The sequence below is a fragment of the Anabrus simplex genome, chromosome 2, assembly GCF_040414725.1.
Source record: "Anabrus simplex isolate iqAnaSimp1 chromosome 2, ASM4041472v1, whole genome shotgun sequence".
In the NCBI taxonomy this organism is placed as follows: domain Eukaryota; kingdom Metazoa; phylum Arthropoda; class Insecta; order Orthoptera; family Tettigoniidae; genus Anabrus; species Anabrus simplex.
This window is the reverse complement of record NC_090266.1, coordinates 378,722,162-378,742,324: the sequence shown is the minus strand read 5'-3', so window position 1 is coordinate 378,742,324 and position 20,163 is coordinate 378,722,162. Positions and strand designations below refer to the sequence as shown.

General features: G+C 38.1%; 1 protein-coding gene across 1 annotated transcript in view; it reads right to left on the bottom strand.

Moving 5' to 3' along the window:
• Positions 1 to 20,163, bottom strand: part of Bruce (BIR repeat containing ubiquitin-conjugating enzyme) — a 1,406,664-nt gene that overhangs the window by 464,401 nt on the left and 922,100 nt on the right. Inside the window, exon 47 of the mRNA XM_068225988.1 lies at positions 6,110 to 6,286. Within this exon, the coding sequence (XP_068082089.1) occupies positions 6,110 to 6,286 (177 nt within the window). The remainder of the gene's footprint in view (positions 1 to 6,109; positions 6,287 to 20,163) is intronic.

Here is a 20,163-nt window from a genome sequence, read left to right as displayed (position 1 = left end):
CCAGTAAGTTGACGTAATTAAATAGTAGCGTGTGTCATTCCTTGATATCTCCTCTCAACATGAGGGGAAAGGTATGTACTGTGTTTGGCTGCAGTAATTACGAAGTAGAGAAAAATGGGCGGTCGTTCTTCAGGTTCCCTCGTGACAAGAACATGTAAGTAATATTGTGTTTGCATATATATTCTTCCAGTGACAGATTTTTATAGTACTTCATAATCTTCTGACCTGCTCGACCCATATTTTAACTGGCATAAAATGTAATACGCATATTTTATTCTATAGTGCAGCAGTTAACCTTCAATACCGATGTGTTTTTGTAGGTGTAATATGTGGGTTTTGAAATGTCACAGAAGCGATTTGGATAAGGTGTGCAAGAAAGAAGGGACGTTACGCTTATATAAGAATTATAAGATCTGTTCAGATCATTTCCAGCCCAGCGACTTTAGAAATCCTCGACAATAGAGCCACGGGCATGTTACATGTTTACTCTAATTGTACGTAAATATTCCTCAAAGCATCACTATCGACAACATTTTCATACATTTCTTTCTTTTATCCCTCTTCTCAGATTAAAGCTGGGATTTTATAGATTTTCTTTCTGTTAGTAGGCTTCATGTTAAGAGGAAAATTCTCCAGATTTTAACTATTAATTAACTGCATCATGTGTGTAAGGAATGTGCTGATAATTTTATTGACAAGTGTCTTAATGAGATGATAAAATGTTTTTTAAATCAGAAAAAAGACAAATCCAACCGTAAAAGTTCAGGCAGGGATGCTAAAGCTGAAAAAGTAATGCATAAATGAAAGATCAAGCCATTTCACAGCAGCCCATTTCATATCTTGTTTATGTGTCTAATTTCAGTCTTTGAATAATAACCTTATAAATAATTCTTCATTCATTTATCCAGAATTGCTTTAGCAATTTCGAAGTTAATATCTCAATAACACTTTCTTTCTAGACGTAATTTATTTATCCATTTCCGTATATACATTTCCATTGATATTTGCATTTAGCGCGATATGTTCAGGTCAAGTCACTAGGAGCACTACCGTCGAACTGTCTCCCATTTTAGCAAGGCGAAATCCGTGTCGCGTATTGTCTCTACTGTATTTGCTAATCACGATTACATTGGAAAGAGAAAAAATATCCTCAAAACTTCCGAATTTACGGTTATTCGCGACCTTGAGCTCAGCTGGAAAACGCGCTCGCTGTCCAAGTCGGCACGAGTGCGAAATGATGCAAAGGTTTTTACATGTAACGTGCGCAAATAAAACAACTGCGGTTTTAACATTTTAACACAATAACGTGAAATTCCTAGTCTTACATTAGGACCAAAACAGTAAAAGGCAATCCTAAAACCACCCATGCCTTTATGTATGTAAGGTGCAACATCTGTTCAGGTCTCGATAACGTAATTGTATAGGCTACGATAATATTAAGATACTCAATTTGTGTTACTGTACTTAAGAAGGAGCAGTTTAGATTCCTACCTGAAAGCTCAGTGACTATACAATGCCCTCAGGGAAGTGCCGAAAACCTGTTCGGCGATACACTTGGAGGAAAAAAAGTAAACATCTAACCATAGACATAATGTACACGCTTTGCAAGTACGAACATTTGACGAAACTCGTTCTTTCTTCAAGCAGAGCTGTCGAAATGCGTTCTGTCTCCTTCCAATTGTTGTGGACACTCTCTGCTTTATGATTTCGATTCTCTAAACAATACCACTCGAATGCGATGCTAAGATGGTCCCTTACGCAACTTCACCGCCGATCACCTTTCCTCTTCCTCAAATTACCGCAATGATTGGACGTTAACACCAAGATCCGCAAGTATGCCGTAGCCGTCCTTTCGTGAGATACAGTTTCTTGAAAAACGCGTGATCGAGGATTTAGCGTTGATGGGACTGAAATTTCTGAACGGTTGATGCGGGAAATCGTTTCTTCGAGAAACGGATGATGCGGGATTTTCACAACGTGATTTAATTAGGATGCTCGCGGGACCACGTAATTTGAACGCATAATATGGGAAAACGTAGTTTCGGAGAACGTATAATCGAGGTTCTACTGTATTTTCGTTTCCTTTTATATTTTGTCTTCTTTTAACTGCTTCTTTTATATACCACTGTCACCAAGGATTGTTTTCTTTACGTTATCGTTATAATTCTTGTGTATTTTCTATTGTAAATTGAAGTTAGTTTACTGTATTTGTATTGTATGGTATTCTTTGTCAGTCTGGCAACCACAAACATCTGAAGAAGAAGAAAAGATGATGATGATGATGCTTGTTGTTTAAAGGGGCTTGACATCTAGGTCATTGGCCCCTAATGGTACAAAATGAGATGAAATGGAATGAAAAATTAAAAGTCCAAAATCCTTCACTGACCACAATTCTAAACCTGAGGACGAAGAATGAATGGACGGATAAGAATTTAAAACAATCACTGGATCCGACCCGCAATGTCTCACATTCACAGAAAATGATGTGAAACAATAGTATTACTAAGGGACGGTATCTATAGCATAATACTAAATCGATGATGCCTTTAGTCTTCAAGAGGTACAAAATCCAAGTCATCGGCCCCTCATAATGGTACTTTATCGCTAGAAAAGTAGAACCATGGTATTTGTCAAGTTGCGGTACTAATCAAAAGGAGCCTAGACTCGCGGCATTCCACACAGTATGGTACTACTCACAGGTAATGCAATTCACACATGGAATACAGACCTAAGTTGTTTCGCACATTGCAGTGCCATTTAAAGGCAACACAAACCTATGGTGTTCATTACATACGTGTACCAACCACAGGGACCTGCACTATCCCGTGGTGTTCCTCATATAGTCGGTACTAATCGTAGGCAAGCCAGAACCATGGTGTCGCTCCTAAAGTGGTGCTAATCGCAGGTACTGTAGAAGCCGGCAACGCACTCTGTTGCTACTAATCACAAACCTACTTGGTATCTAACATAGTGGTAATACGCGTAAGTAAAAGCGACCCATGGTGTTCCCCGTGTGGTGGTAATAATCACAAGTAGTTTCATGGTTCTTATACAATCATCCCTTGGTCACCCCTTTAAGATGCCTCTTACGACAGGCAGGGGATACCGTGGGTGTATTCTTCGTCTGTGGCCCCCACCCACAGGGGCTGAGGAATAAAATAATTCAGTCTGAATAGGTACAATCAAACTTCTGTTACACCAAAATAACAAGTAAAATTGAGATGAGTACCTTCTCTATTTCACAGGGTTGGATGTTTTTGTTATTAGTGATAAATGTATAGCATTGTCTCAAAAATTTAAACGGATGATGCAGGATTTTTACAACGTGATTTAATTAGGATGCTCGCGGGACCACGTAATTTGAACGGATAATACGGGAAAACCAAAGTATGCATATGTCTTATTACAAATATATTTCCTGTTTCTGCAAAAAAAAATCCTCATTTCTGCAATTAAGAAAGGCACAATTAAAATATTCACATATGATAAATATTTATTTTGAAGAGAACAAGAACTGCGAGAAAGATAAATAATTTGGGAAGGTAGCCTGGAATCCTATTTCCTTTTTAACGGGCTGCACGATGATTAATGGTTAGGTTTTCTTTATCTTTCCACAGGTATTTAAACTTGACCCAGGAAATGACTGACAGAGAAGAGCATGCTAGTTGGATGTGGGGTGAGTTATTACAACATTTATGGGAAAGAAAGTGGGAAAACTTAGGAAAAAATTCAGTTTATTTTTGACAGAGATAAATTGTGAAGTCAGTGTTACCTCTTGAGCTATGAAATTTGAAACATATTGATTTGCTATAAGTGATAATAAAATTTCAGTAATTATTAAATACTGAAAAAAAATCAGGCTTGGCATGAGGAAAAGGACGACTTCAGATTTGCAGATCCTGACCACCCAGATATAATCTCTGTTCCTCATAGTCAGCAACCTGGTTTCAACCTATCAAAAAGGGTTTGAACAAACCATGGAGGATGTTAGTTTTGGCTGTACAAGTGGGGAATGATTGAAGGTTTGTTCTATGACTACGATACAGTAAAGCCCCAAAAATCTGTGGAATTGGGTGGCAAAGGCACAGTGGATAGGGAAAATCGTGGATAACCCGAAAAAACAACAATTGAAAATGAGGTATAAACAAGAAAGAGAATTTCAGTATAAAAAGTATGTTTCATTGAACAAAAACCTAATATGTAAAATTTTAGAATATGTACAGCACTGCAGAAACCTTTGCTCTACATCTAAATCACTAATATAAAGAATAGTAAACAAAAAACAATACTGCAATGTTAACAAGAAGTGTTCAGTTACGCCTTTTTCTTAAAAACCAATCACTCGCTTTTGCTTCTTGCTTTAGAAACATCTTTTCTTTATGCTAGATTGCTTCTTTCCTTAACATGAATTTTTCTGCCAGATGTGTGTCATCGTCTTGTTCTTGTAACAGCTCACTTGCATCGCATTCCAGCCACTCTACTATGATTTCTTTGTTGACATTCTCACCTCCCGGAACTGACAAAGAAACATAAAACACGACTGATCACTAAGCACACTTACTGACAACTGACACCACTGACAGGTTGAGAGAATATACACGGAGAAGGGGAAGGTTAGTGAATTGACAGAGTGGATTGATACACTTGCCCGCTCGGGTCATCAAGGTCAGTGATCAGAGAATGTGAAAGCCAAGACCAAAACAAACGAGCAAGAGCCGGCCACTCATCCACAAATTCCGAGAGGGCCTATAGGATTATGATGCACAATAAATCATCATCATCATCATCATCATCATCATCATCAATGTCCCACTCCAGTCGTCTGGGTGTGGTTTACGATGCACAATAATGACTGTTAGTAATTTTTGACATTCGCACTTAAGGGCCTATTATACAGGGTGACTGACGGGAATCGGACGTTTTTGGCATGGCTAGTACTCTCTTGGTAGGAGGAGTGGGGAGCGGGATTGTCAAGCAGGACACTCGCTATGCGTTGCCGTTTCATTAGCTATGGAACAGTGGTTGGTTAATAATGTACGGACAACAGGATCTATTGTTAAAAAGACGCCACCAGATCCGACTAAGACAGCAAGAACACTACAAAACATTGGGCATGTGAGAGCTGCGGTGACGCGTAGCCCTGGGCGCTCAGCACGTGAACATGCATGCAAACTCGTAATGAGCCCAAGTGAGAATCGTGTTGCGGCTGGGAACGACACCACGACGCCCACGGTTGAAACGCACACAAAAAAGTCGCTGCACTGTTATAACAGACCCGCCATTCTGCACAAATGCGTTGTACGCAAACATACGATGTTCAACCGAACACGGCTCCACAGCTACTGAAACGCCAATGCATGGCCAGTGTCCTGCTTGACAATTTCGCTCCCCACTCCACCTACCGAGAGAGTACTAGCCATGCCAAAAACGTCAGATTCCCGTCGGTCACCCTGTATTTTCCCTATTGTTGGCTTGGATTAAAATTGTCTTTTTTGGTGTTTGTAATTAAAAATCTATTTTGTGGCACTTGCGGATAATCGGGGCTTTACTGTATATCATACTATTGTTTAATTTTTGTATTATTTTATATCTTAAATAGGTGAACCTGGTCAATGAATGCATTCTCTTCTAATGGAACCTTATACCATGTTATTCTTGTTATTTAATTTAATCCAGACATGGATTTTAACAGATCTACAATAACTAATTTCAATACTGAACTGAAAACCTGCTGTATTAGTCAGGCTGTATTACAATTCAATTTTTCATTACTGCCTTATTTGGAGAAATGCATCCTGTGCATTCTGAGTAAATGAAAAGCATTTGTTCCACCAAACGCAGAGTCTGCTAGTAATTCAAAAAGTCAGTAACACAACTATAAATCTTACATTCCGGCTGGGTACAGATTGCTGATAGTAAATACTGATCACTGCAGCAATCTGACTGAATGCTTAAATTATTTGTAATCTACCACTGGAATATACCAGTAACGAAATGAATTATTCAACCACACAACTTCTACCCAGGACAAGTAGAGAATTTCTAAATGAATTTACAAATAATTTAATTTCAAGTAACCATTACGGGATATAGTTTAACAAATAGTTACCTGTCATCTGATACTGATGCATTCTGATGTGTTGTCTTGGTCACCAGCACACCCATCCGTTTTAGCATGGCAGGGAAACACTCAGGTTTGATGTGACACATAGAACACAGCACACGATCAATGGCTCTCTTCAACATTGATTGAGTAGGCAGCATTCCAGTCCACACATACAGATTACTAAAAATGAAAAACAGTTTCTACAGAAACAAGCCATTAAGTTTTAAGAGATAAATAATTTTAAACCTAAAACTATGTGTATTTACAACATAGTACAACATTTCACAATTGGAACAAAAATGGCTCGCATACTCACAGCAAGATTAAGCAAGAAGAGATCAAAGAAATAATCAAATTCCGAAGTCGCGGAATAAATTGTAACTTGACCTTACAGCATGGCTACAAGACGTAGAACTTCATAGAAAAACATTTGAAAACTAACATATTGTCAATAATAATAACGATAAAATAAATATATATAGATATATTAAGTTATATGGTTTCATGAGCTAGAAAGCAGAAAAGCAAGTTACTATAAGAAAAGCAGAATAGTACTGGACGTATCATACGTTAAATTTCTCCCCCACTAACCCCGGGAAAAAAGAAGATAACAGCTTCAACGATTAAATCTTCATTTGTTGATATTTTTAAACTCCATTGAAATTGAAACTGTATTCCGAATCCAAATGGTCACCCTCATTGGTGGACGGACGATTTATTTCTTTTATAAATCTCTCTCTCAAGTTGAGGATTTCAAACCATGATTAAAAGCCATTTCATACAGAATATTCATCTAAATAATATTGTGTTATTTGAATTAAGGAATATATTATTTCAAGTGAGTGTGCTTGAATAACTGTGGAACATTACTGAAGTGAGCAGAACATATTTTAATTACAATGTTTTAAGTTACAGGTTGAATGGGTATCAATTTTAATATCAGTATTACCAATATGACGTATATGATGAGTCACTACAATGTAACGCTGGTATGGCACGTCACAATGGATGAAGGCTAAGTAAATCTTACACTGACGAGAGATCGAATCGACTAATAGGTAAGTGTTTCATTTCGTATTTTCCTAATGCTTTCTAAATTATGCTAGTATAATAATATGTAATTCCTCCAGGCAATAATTCATGTTCTAAAGATAAAGTAACATTTTGAACATCTTAATACGATATTAAAATATTGTTTATGAATATGTCATGATATAAGAATTTAGATCCTGGGTATCATGATGTATTGAAAGGGAAATGATTCTATGAATTACTTCCAATTCAACATAATTATTCAGTGCTAAACTTCCATTACCAGTTGAATTCCCCTAGTCAACTTTCTGTACTTGGGAAATAATTAATATGTCTGAAATACGTGGATACAAGTTGGAACACACCTAATAAATGGTCAGTATTGACAAGGGAATGTAATTTTTAATAATAAGATGTTATGACAAGACAATGTCGTGATTTGAAAGTTCTGGTATGATAATCTTTTTTATTTTATTTTAGTAGATGAAATGTAGTGAAAGTCATATTAGTGTGTTAAGGTTTTCAAAAAATGTTAGGAAGTGAAATGTGACAATGATGTTGAATAGTAATGGCTATATCTGAGATATAAGGTGGTTGATTGGTATGCACATTTTAGTGTCAGAAGTAGATAAACATGATAAGAGTTTTCAAGACATTAAAATAAATAAGCAAATGAAATAGAAATATGCAGTTATGCAGATTTATTGATATTGTTGGTATTGGTATTTCTTTGAGACGACATATTATGAGTGGATTATATGATAGATAACTTAAGGGGAAGTTTCACATCGTCACAACTATTTATTTGAATAACGTGGCAGACAATCTTGTTTATTGAAAGTTATTACCTTCTTAAATGTCAAATGAAGTCATCATTTTGTATTTCCATACAATCAAATAACATATTCCAGTATATATTCCTACAAAGCTGATATAGTAGGCAATGGTCATAATAATGAATTTATGATAGGAATGAAGGCATTAAAATACATTGAAGTTGTCAACGATTTTTTGGGTGAATTTGAAAGATTACATGGGGAGGTTCAGCCAAAATTAGGATCATCTAAATGAATATATTATTTACACGTACTGATGAAGGATGTTTTTGTTAATGAATTCTTTCTGCAGAATTAATTATTTCAACCACATTAATTTTTATGAAGTGATTTTGGGCTTCATGATTAACATTATTTGCCTTTTAAACATCATGATACCATTTTATTTCATTCAAGTAAATATTAGTTGCTTTCAAATGAAAGATAGAATTTTATGGATGGAAACTTGTGGATTTTAGAAAGTTACAGTTTAATTATATTCAAAGGAAAGTACAGACTAGAACATGAATATACGGCACTGGAACATGAAAATACAATCACATAACATTTAAATGATGGTATGACATGCAATTAACGACATATTATTTAAATAACAATATGCATTATAAGAAATATTATGTAATATCATTATTGGAATATGGTATTACACAAATTTATAATTTTTGGAGATTTCATAACTCTGAAATGATTTCCCTTTTCCTTTGACTTAAAATATGGATTGCCGGGCTGAGTGGCTCAGACGGTTAAGGCGCTGGCCTTCTAACCCCAACTTGGCAGGTTCGATCCTGGCTCAGTCCGGTGGTATTTGAAGGTGCTCCAATACGACAACCCCGAGTCGGTAGATTTACTGGCACGTAAAAGAACTCCTGCGGGACTAAATTCTGGCACCTCGGCATCTCCGAAGTAGGGTTGGGCACTATGTCCCTGTTTCGGCACAATGCGCCGGTGCAAAGTTATGTTCCGCTGTTCCAGAACACCGAGTGTCAATTGTTCCGAAACATTCTCAAGCGAGCCGGAGACAATGACTCGCTGTCCCATCAGAAGCGCCACTGTGCAGTGTGCACTGCCCTTCGCCTACTAGCTGAACTGTGCAGCGGGCGCACGGGACGCGGGACTGTAACTGCGCAGTGTAGAGAGAACTTTGAGAGGCAACATTACATGCTTCGCGCCAGTGGGAACTGGGAATGTGCCTGTATGGAACGTGCTGTGTGGTGTGTGCCTGTGTGTAGTTATGGCCATGGTCCAGCATAAAGCTGCAGGGAATGTGAACGATCTGTCCGAACACTGAAATTCGCGCCCACTAATCACGTTTAAAGGCTGCTTTTAGGTTAAGTTTTATCCGGTCAATATAAAATACACATAACACGGTTACAACGGCAGTGCAGGTGTTTAAAAGTAACCAATTCAAGAATATTTTCACCAGTTGAATTGTGAGTAATTAGTGAGTAATTAATATCTCGAAAATTTCCCTCAACACTTTCTCGGGGATTGACGTTAAAAATTAATTTGGAGTTTAAGGAAACTTTTAAGCCCAAGAAAAACATGGGTCATTGCTTTGGAATTAAAGATATAACTGGATGAATACATTGTTGTACTTTCGTGCTGTTAGACCGAGCGCACATTGAGAAGCAGTTGGCCGCAGAGCAGGGAAGAGCAGAGCAGAACAGCGCGAAGCTTACGAAACTGCGAAGTGGATGTGAGCATACATTGCCACGCAGGGTCTCGTCGGTTTTCAGAAATAACATGTTTTCTTTAGACTCTGTGATACTGGGGCATCCAGTATAAAGATGCTCTTTTTTTCTTTTTCTTCAAGCATTCGCGATTTTTCTCATTTTGTTAGTCATCTTCACAATTTCCCTTGTGCTGATGGCAATGCGGTTATTCAGCTTAAGACAATCGCAATAAAAACAACCACCTTCGCCAGTTTACAAGACTGAACAATATTTCTATGATACCGATGTTCGGCGTTCATATGGACTAAGCAAAGAATTCAATTCATGATTATTTTTTATATTTTTTATGTCACACCGACACAGATAGGTCTTATGGCAACGATGGAATAGGAAAGGGCTAGGAATGGGAAGGAAGCGACCGTGTCCTTAATTAAGGTACAGTCCACCCCCCCCTAGCATTAGCCTGGTGTGAAAATGGGAAACCACGGAAAGCCATCTTCAGGGCTGCCGACAGTGGGGTTCGAACCCACTAACTCCCGAATGCAAGCTCATAGCAAGGCGATCCTAACCGCACGACCAACTTGCATGGCAAATTCATTAATAGGATCACAGTGGGGGAGAGGGAAAAATATGCATTTACAAATGTACTGCTAGATTTTCATCTAGTTGTCACAAGACACAAGATACTAAAATCAATCAACATTGACAATCTGTTGTGAACGCGTTTGCATTTATATTTGACAAGACATGATAAATGATTTTCCGTATTTATCTCTTCACATTAATGTGATGATGGATGACGGCGACAGAGTCGGCGATGATTCTTTCCATAATCAGCATTAGATTTTTGTCTTAAATTCTATATGTTCTGAGAACTTGGGTCACGGATTGTTTCATAGATATATGAGGATTACATTCTTTTGTTTGCTGTTTAACGTCGCACTAACATATCGAAGGTTTTCGGCGACGGAAGAGTGGAAGTTTGGGAAGGTAGCGGGCGTGGCCTTAATTAAGGTACAGCCCCAGCATTTGCCTAGTGTGAAAATGGGAAACCACGGAAAGCCATCTTCAGGGCTGCCGACAGTGGGGTTCGAACCCACTAACTCCCGAATGCAAGCTCACAGATGCGCGACCCTAACCGCACTGCCACTTGCTTGGTGGATTACATTTTAGGCCTTTCTCTAAACTACCTTGTTACCAAGCGTGAATAAAATTATTTATAGCCTAGACTGTAGTGCCTTATTCCTCGAATTTACATACCGATTTTCATTAAATTCTGTTCAGCCATTTTCTCACGAACATACATACATACATACATACATACATACATACGTACATACATATATACGTACATACTGCATTGCAGTCCACATGATTCACATAGTACCTACAAAACATGGTGAGACCGAACGGCTGTGGTAATTTTCTCCTCCATTTCTTAACAAACTGCGTGACACGTGCGCAGGAAACTGTTTCTAAGACTGCGCGTGGTAGGCGGAAGTAGATGCTCTGCTCTGTCCTGCCCTGTCTGTCAACTTGCGATGGTGCAATGATTTGTGTGGATTACAAAAATCTGCTCTGCGCTGCACTGCTTTAGCTGCTTCGCCTGTGTCCCAATCTTATGCTCTCTGCACTTCGAATTCCTTCCCTCTCAACCTCCATTTACTTTCTTCAATATCTCGAAAATTTCCCTCAACACTTTCTCGGGGATTGATGTTAAAAATTAATTTGGACTTTAAGGAAACTTTTAAGCCCAAGAAAAACATGGGTCATCGCTTTGGAATTAAGGATATAACTGGATGAAAAAATGTTGACACTCCAACACAGGGCGGCACACAGCCGGTATCGACAGGCAGACACAGCCAAGGCCAACTAATCTATCTAGTGCGGCCTTGGCACAGCACGTTCGGTTCAGGCACATTCCAGCTGAAGCGGAGCATGTCCTGTTGCCTCTCGAAGTTCTCTCTAGGACGCAGTTACAGTCCTGTGTCCTGTGTCCCGTGTCTCGGCACTCTGTACCGAAACACTCTGCGTCAAGCTCCTAATGTTACAGAACAAGTGAATGTTCCGGTCTGCCCAACCCTACTCCGAAGACCTTAAAAAGTAGTTAGGCGGACGTAAAGCAAATATTATTATTATTATTATTATTATTATTATTATTATTATTATTAAAATATGGATTTGAAATATAGCCTTTAACCCTTTGAATACACCATTTATACAATACGGGTAATTTTTTTTTTTTACATTCATGAAATGATTAATTCGATTTCTTACGCAATCTTGGATGATGAAACTTCCATCTCCACTCCTCAATTATTACTTGGAAGTTTATTTGAATAATTATTTATTCATAATCAATAATCGATTAGATAATAAAGTAATATTTGGAAATAAACAATGAGAAATATTAAATTATCCTTAAGTAATACCATCACAGTTTCCCCGTGTGCAGAAGCATCATATTATCAGTGCAGAAAAGAAGAAGGATCTGCTGGTGCTCTGTGACTACTTAGATGTAAAATATAGAGATTACTATCATCAGCAGTGTCGAGAAGAAACCGTGTGTTCAAAATCATGTGGATATTATCCACTTCATAACACGTCCTGCATGTATTGTATGTTTTGTTTCATAATGATGATTAAAGTGTTCTTTAACATGTTCTATGCTGTATAGGAAAGATAATTCGTGTGTCACTCAGTTATGAAACAAAAGTCCCACAAATGTAATTTTGAGGTTTTTGTTACGACATGAGCCTGTGTGTTGTAGTGTTCCCTCTGGATAGGATTCATGTACCAGAAACATTTATATTCGTTCCAAGCACGGCACACAGATAGCGTTAGCATTTTGAGCAGACACTAGTGCCAGTGATCGTCGCCTGGAGAGCGACGCCAGTGCCTAGGGAGGTCCGGTCGTCAATGTGTGTAGTGCCACAGCTCACACAGCATTTACATCGTAATAGCCAGTGCTGTTATAGTGGTTGTGTGACACATTACATTGTGTGTGTGTAATGAAGATGAACTGACATGGAACCTCATATGTCTCGGAAGGTTTACAAATCAACGGTAAACAAAAAGCGTAAGGAGAAACGTACCGCTGGTAAACCTTGCACATCTACAGGTCGTGAGATTCCTGGCAAGAAAGCACCATCAGAACAACTACATGTATGTGTAAATATGCTTGTAAGACGTTACTATGCGAGTAAAGGGAGAGTCTGTTAACCCAGTTCTACACTTTGGGTGAAAATGAGCAAGGTACATACCTATTAAATAGACTGGAACTTGTGAACGTAAACAGAAGAGAACACGGAACACACAACCATCCATCAGAAAGTAAGAGACAAGTAAAAGTGTGCTAGTGTCCCAAACGGAAGAGGTGAGCATGTGCAAGTGTGCAGCAAAGACGTTCAAGGACATTTTTGTTGTGACAAATCGGCGGCTTCGGACACTTCAAGAAAATAAAAATAAAGGTATTACGGTTTATGGTTTATGACGACAGAAGGGGGGAAAAGTGAAGGCTCAAACAGGCATAAGGCTAAGTTCACCACAAATGACAGGGATCTGGTGAAAAACCATATAAATCCCTTTTTCCCCGAGAATGAAGTCATTACGGTAGGAAGAAATCGCAGAAAGAATATCTCAGTCCAGATTTAAGTTACCACTGGATGTTTACTGCGTTCAAAGAGAAGTATCCGGACAATAAGGTGACATGCAAATACAATTGCAGCATCTTCAAGACCGATTTTAAAACATTCTCCATTGCTAAACCCAGAACAGACACTTGCCAGCGTTGTGACAAGCTGCAAGCCGCTGTGAAAGCCTCGTCTTCAGAGTGGGAATGACATAAGGCCAACAGTGAACTACAGCTACATGTAGAAAAAAAAAAAAAAAAAAAAAAAAAAAAAAAAAAAAAAAAAAAAAAAAAAAAAAAAACAACCCTTATGAAAAGTGATATCTGTGATTCTCAGTCACCCACCAAACCAACAGTACCTGCACAGTGAGTATGGATATGCAACAGGTTCTGTTTGTTCCAACCCTCATGCATTCCAGTATGTTTTACTCATGACAACTAGCTTGCTATAATCAATGTAAACATGATTCAGGCACCAATGGCAGTTTCATGTGCTTGTGAGATGAAGGGAGGAGAGGTCGAGAGGGTAATGAAACATAATCTTGCTTATTCAAAGTGATGACAACCGGATATACAAACAAACAAAATGTTCTTATATGGTGTGACAACTGCGCATCATAAAACAAAACAGGATGATGATGATGACACTCATTTATTTAGTTGCTAAAGACCATTTTGATACTACTGATTTAAAATTCTTAGTGTCCGGACACAGTTCCATGAAATGTGAGGGACTTCGGTCTCACTGAGAAAAGTAAACGAGTACTAAAAACCATGATCCCAGATGAGCTAGAGGCCGTTATTAAGTCTGCAAGACCAAAAAAAAACCCATTCAAGATAGTTAAAATGAGTAGAGATGATTGATTTGACTTTGGAGCTCTCACCAACGAGTACATCAATACTACCAAGCTGCAGCTCAGTAAAGCCTCACACATTAGAGTGAGTAACCGACACCCTAAAATAATACATGTCAGAAAGTCATTCGATAGTTATTGGGTGTCCTACAAGATATTTAAAAAAGCAAAGAAAATGTGGGGGCTTCCTCCATCATCACAGTTTCCGTGTGTGCAGAAGCATCATCATATCAGTGCAGAAAAGAAGAAGGATCTGCTGGCACTCTGTGACTACTTAAATGTAAAGCCTAGAGATTACTATCGTCAGTAGTGTCGAGAAGAAACCGTGTGTTCATAATCGTGTACTGTGTAACATTCATATGCAGGTATTATCCACTTCATAACACGTCCTGCATGTATTGTATGTTTCTTTTCATAATGATGATTACAGTGTTCTTTAACATGTTCTATGCTGTATAGGAAAGATACTTGGTGTGTCGCTCAGTTATGAAACATGCACAATCGTAAAACTTAACTAGAAATGTGTCATTTGTTTACCCTTTTCACGTTAGATGGTATGTAGGTTTTCATCACACTGTACGAGAGATAAAATGTGATGAATACATACCTATCAAAAAAATGTTCCTAAATGCACTCAGAACATTCCAAAACAGAAGGATAGGTCATTCATTATTGTGTTGCGTAACAACCTGGAGAACGTCACATGTGCCAGCAGAGGGAAATGGAGAACGTAAGTGCCATATACTTGACAGCAATCGTTTTGTCTGTATTTCTTCACTAGGGACCTTCTGGCACTTAAGTCATTTTCCATTTCCACTCCTCAATTATTTTCATTCAAAGCAGTTTATGTAAATGCCTTTCATGTCAATTATCAATATTGAATTTCATGAATGATCACCAATGATAAATGAAAATGAACATATGATGAGATGCAAATCTACGATTGGACCCAAGGTCCGTATTGAACCATCACAACGTTTGAGAAGAATCTTGTGTCGACTCCGGCGGGAGTTAGTCGAGGCATACGAACAGCTGCAGAGTAAGAATGGCACCTTAATGTTGGGCTCCAATATGGACAGTTGATATACAAGAAACTTGACATGAAGAATCTTGTGTCGTCTCTGGCGGAAGTTAGTCAATGCATACAAATGAATACAATGGCCAATTTCGATACTTGTGTCTCCTAGGAATGTAAGGGATGGACATCAGGAAGAACCTAAGAATAACGAGAACACACTAAATCTGACACAAGTGTAATATACTGATATAACTAGAAAACAATATTCTTTAACCCATGGGTAAATAATGCAAGTATCGAGTTTGAATTATTATTATTATTATTATTATTATTATTATTATTATTATTATTATTATTATTATTATTATTATTATTATTATTATTATTATTTACGTAGTCGAATGATCACAGTGTTTGTGAGACTAAGTCATGAAACATGTACTGTATATAGACATTTACAGTACATGAGTTCAATTAATGTAAGAACCTATATATAACCTATTATTACCTGTATATATGATTTGTAATCCACTACAGAATTGTGTAACACACTGTAACATCCAGAATGGCACTAGATCAGACAAGATGATGGTAGAATATTCTGTACATTACAACCATGTTGTTAGGCACTCGAGAATTTACGAGAAGGTATTTTTGTAACGCATCTTTCTAGAAGCCTGGCCAGGCTTCTATATAAGGAAGCGATCTTGGTGGTAGAGATGAGTTATTCTTTAGAAAGTGTCATGGTTTAACAGGAGTTGTTCTGATCAGATGTGCGTCATACTAATGAGTGTTTGAAGTATGTGAATTTGTTTAGTAAAGTTGGTAGGTCACATGCAGTGGTTGCAGTCTCCATGTAAGATACTTTGTGATAGGCAGTTGTTAGAAATGGTGGTTTGTTCATGTTTATGGAGTGAAGTGTTTTGTTGTGGCGGCAGTGATTTAGATTATGTGCATTTAATTTGAAATAATTGAAAATAAATCTGTGTACAGAAGTTGACAGCATTTTGTGTGCGTCGTTGGCTCCAAGTGGCCTACACAGTAGTGTTGGCTACTGAATGCATGATTCGAAGCAGTGTATCGATTCATTCAAGTGTCCGTGTGAATCGATTCACAGGAATGGCGAGCTCACGGCACACGATTCAGCTTACTTCCAGCGGACAGTCCTGAGTGGCGCACTCACTGGACGTTGACGGGGAGCTTCCGCTGCAGCGAGACAGTGAATCATGGCCCATCGAAAGAATCGTGAATGAGCGTGGCTCAGTGAGACACAAGATTCACACGGCTCCTTATCGGCTCACTGGACACGCGGAGAGCCGAGCTTCCGCTGCTGCGAAACATACAGTGAGCCATGGCACACCGAAAGAATCGTGAACGAGCACGGCTCAGTGAGACACAAGATACACGGCTCCTTATCGGCACACTGGACAGTTGGAAACTGGCGGAGAGCCGAGCTTCCGCTGCAGCGAGACACACAGTGAGCCATGGTACAGTACACTGAAAGAATCGTATGCTATAATGGATTCTCGAGCTCAGCTCATTTGAAAATAATACCCATTTGCATTCACTGTCCTCTTCTTACAGGGAGGTTTAAATAATATATGGTGTTATTTGCAGTGTTAAAAAGGTAGTCAAAACATAATTCTGAAGTAGCTAGTAAGTAGGTAGGCTATTAGGTTATACTATTTATTAGTTTAATGAATCTTAGTATTATAACTTAGTTGACATTTGACAAACTCTTCTCTAGCCTGCCCTATGACTATGAGTCATGCTCATGACCACTGAAAAGTACCTGTTTTATATTGGGAAGAACGGCTCAGTATTCTCTCAGTTCATATGTCACATCGTTGCACAAAACTTCAATCACATGTGGACAGACGCAATAACTTAACCAACAGTATGTTGAATCAGAAAACCAGCGGGCTACTGTACATCTCGGGTAGCCCATATAAAATATGACGATTTAAAAACATCCTCAGCTGATAGAAAAATACATATTGTCGTGCGGTTAGTATCGCGTAGCTATGCGCTTGGATTTGGGGGATGGTGGGTTCGAATCTCACCGTCGGCAGCCGTTAAGATGGTTTTACGTTGTTCCCCCATTTTCAAACCAGGAAATGCTGGGACTGTACCTTAATTCACGCCATGGCTGCTACCTTCCTAATCCTGGACCTTTCCCATCCTGCGTCTCGGAAACCTTCGACGTATTAGAGTGACTAGCATTTTTTCTAAGAAAGGAGTTCATAGTATGAAGACCAGATGGCAGTTGCGAGCATTGAATGCTGTTGCTGCAGTCTTACCAGCACATAGTACACAGATGCAGTAGGAGCGGTGACTAATGTGTCGTGAATTGGATCACTGTATCGATTCAGTAACGTGAACGGAATGAAATGAATCGATTTAGTAAAATGAATCGAATGTCCCATCACTACTACGCAGTGGCCTGCACGGCATGCACTAGCCATGCGTCTTGGTAGGTGTGCTATTTACCAAATGATGAGCCCAACTTAGCACACTGGGCACAACGCTGGCAATCTGGAATGAGTTAACTGGAAAATTTATAATGTCCAATAACGGACCAACTATATTGGTGTTATAAGTGGTATGTTACGAGCTGTCAGTGGAGAGATGGCACGGAGTGACATTAGTAGATGAATAAGTTTTAGTGGTGTCTTTAAAAGTAGGAAAGGTCACAATATGAAGATAAAGTTGGAATTCAAGAGAACAAATTAGGGCAAATATTCATTTATAGAAAGGGGAGTTAGGGATTGGAATAAATTAGCAAGGGAGATATTCAATAAATTTCCAAATTCTTTGCAATCATTTAGGAAAATATTAGGAAAACAACAGTTAGGGAATCTGCCACCTGGGCAAATGTCCAAAGTGCAGCTCAGTAGTGACTGATTTGAAAGAAGAATTTGCAAGCTACGAAAATGTTAAGGATGAGGAACATGAAATTCTACGTGTAAAACTCATCTCTGAAGACAATAGAGAACGTGATGTTTTTAGCTTGTACACACTTGGCAAAGCTGGCACTGACACTGATGCAGAATTATTTGATAAGATAATCAGCTACGTGGGGAACGATACAGAGAGGAACGTTTTTCTAGCGGGTGATCTGAATTTGCCAAATATAAACTGGCAAAGGAATAAGAACGACAGAAAGCATGACCAACAAATGGTAAATAATATGGGAAAAACAGTTGATTCAGAAATTGTTGGAACCAACTAGAGGGAAAAGTATTCTAGACATGGTGCTCACAAAACCAGATGAGCTCTACAGAGAAACTGAAGTGATAGACGGTGTAAGTGATCATGAAGATGTCTTTGTCAGAGTTAAAACTAAGTGTGCTAGAAAAGAATGTTGTAAAAGTAGGACTATTAGGCAATACCATATGGCTGATAAGTGGGGAATAGGAAAATTTTATAAAGCAAATATGATTGGTGGAAAAAGGTAAATAAAAATGTAAACAGTTTATGGGATGGGTTTAAAGCAATTGTCGAGGAGTGTAAAAACAGACGTGTACCTTTTAAAGCATAAGGAATAGTGAGGAATATTATTACAGGGAAATAAGGAGATTAAGAAGGAAGTGCTGATTAGAAAGAAATAGAGTTAGGAATGGTTGCAGGAGTAAGGAGATATTGAAGGAGCTCACTAGGAAATTGAAATCGGCAAATGAAATCAGCTAAGGATAAGATGATGGCAAACATAATCGGGAGCCACATGTTAAAATGTATGGATCTTCTATGGGTCAAGCGCAAATTCATGTTAAAAGGATAACAATATATACTATAGATCAAAATAGTATTTGGTTGATAGGATAAAACTGGACTCCATGGAATTTGTTATCAGCAGTAAAAGGGAGAATAAGGTGAATAGCAATAGATATTACTAACACAATTACACTCCCTAATTTATTAGGGACTGATCGTAGGATTGCAGAAGCAAAGAGAAAATATCAGTCTAGTTGAATATGCACCGGTGTTACTAAAGGGTTGGTGGGTGTGAAATTATCAGGATCTCCTAATATATAAGGTTCAAGGAGGGTTAATAGTAATAAAATGGCTACTATAATAACGAAACCAAAAATATTTTTGAAAGAGAAATAGGGGTGGAATGGGATTTTGTCTGATCTATTAAGACTTAAAAGGTTATTTAATCCTGTTTGATGAAGGAATAAGAGGTGAATTATAACCATCATAGCAACAATAAATGGAAGGACAAAGTGAAAAGTAAAGAATCGAGTAGGTGTAGCACTGTCAAAAGCAAATTCCCCTCAAACTCATTGCACTAGATCAATTCCTAAGTAGGGATCAGCTGATAAAAGATTTGTAATCACGGTAGCTCCTCAAAAAGTTATTTGTCCTGAAGGTAAAACATATCCTATAAAAGCTGTTCCTGTTACTAGGAATAAGATTACAACATCTGTTGATCAAGTATGTGCATAGTTGTATGAACCATAATATATTCCACGGCCTACATGAAGGTAGAGACAGATATAAAAAAAAGAAAGATGCTCCATTTGGATGTAAAGTTCATAATAATCACCCATGATTGACATCACGGCAGATATGGGCCACACTAGACAAAGTTAGGTCTACATTAGCAGTATAGTGTACAGCCAAAAAAAGACAATAGGTAATTTGAATTATTAAACATAATCCAAGAAGGGAACCAAAATTTCATCAAGCAGAAATATTAGAAGGAGCTGGTAAATCTACTAAGGCATTATTAGCAATTTTTAGTAAGGGGTGGGATAATCGTATAGGTTTAGCCATTCAATTTTTTTTTCATAGAGGGCCTTGGAACATGTTTGTGATTTTTACAATTACGATTAGACTGAGGAATAAATAGTTTACTAATATTAAAGTGATTAGGTAGTTAGGTTTATTGTAAAGTTTAATTAGGTGGGGTGTAGCCTCTGTTCTTAAGATGCTGGTTGTCAGATCTATAGATATTAAATCCATATTTTTGACAAGTGTATTTCTAAAATATGGATCTCTAATTGATGA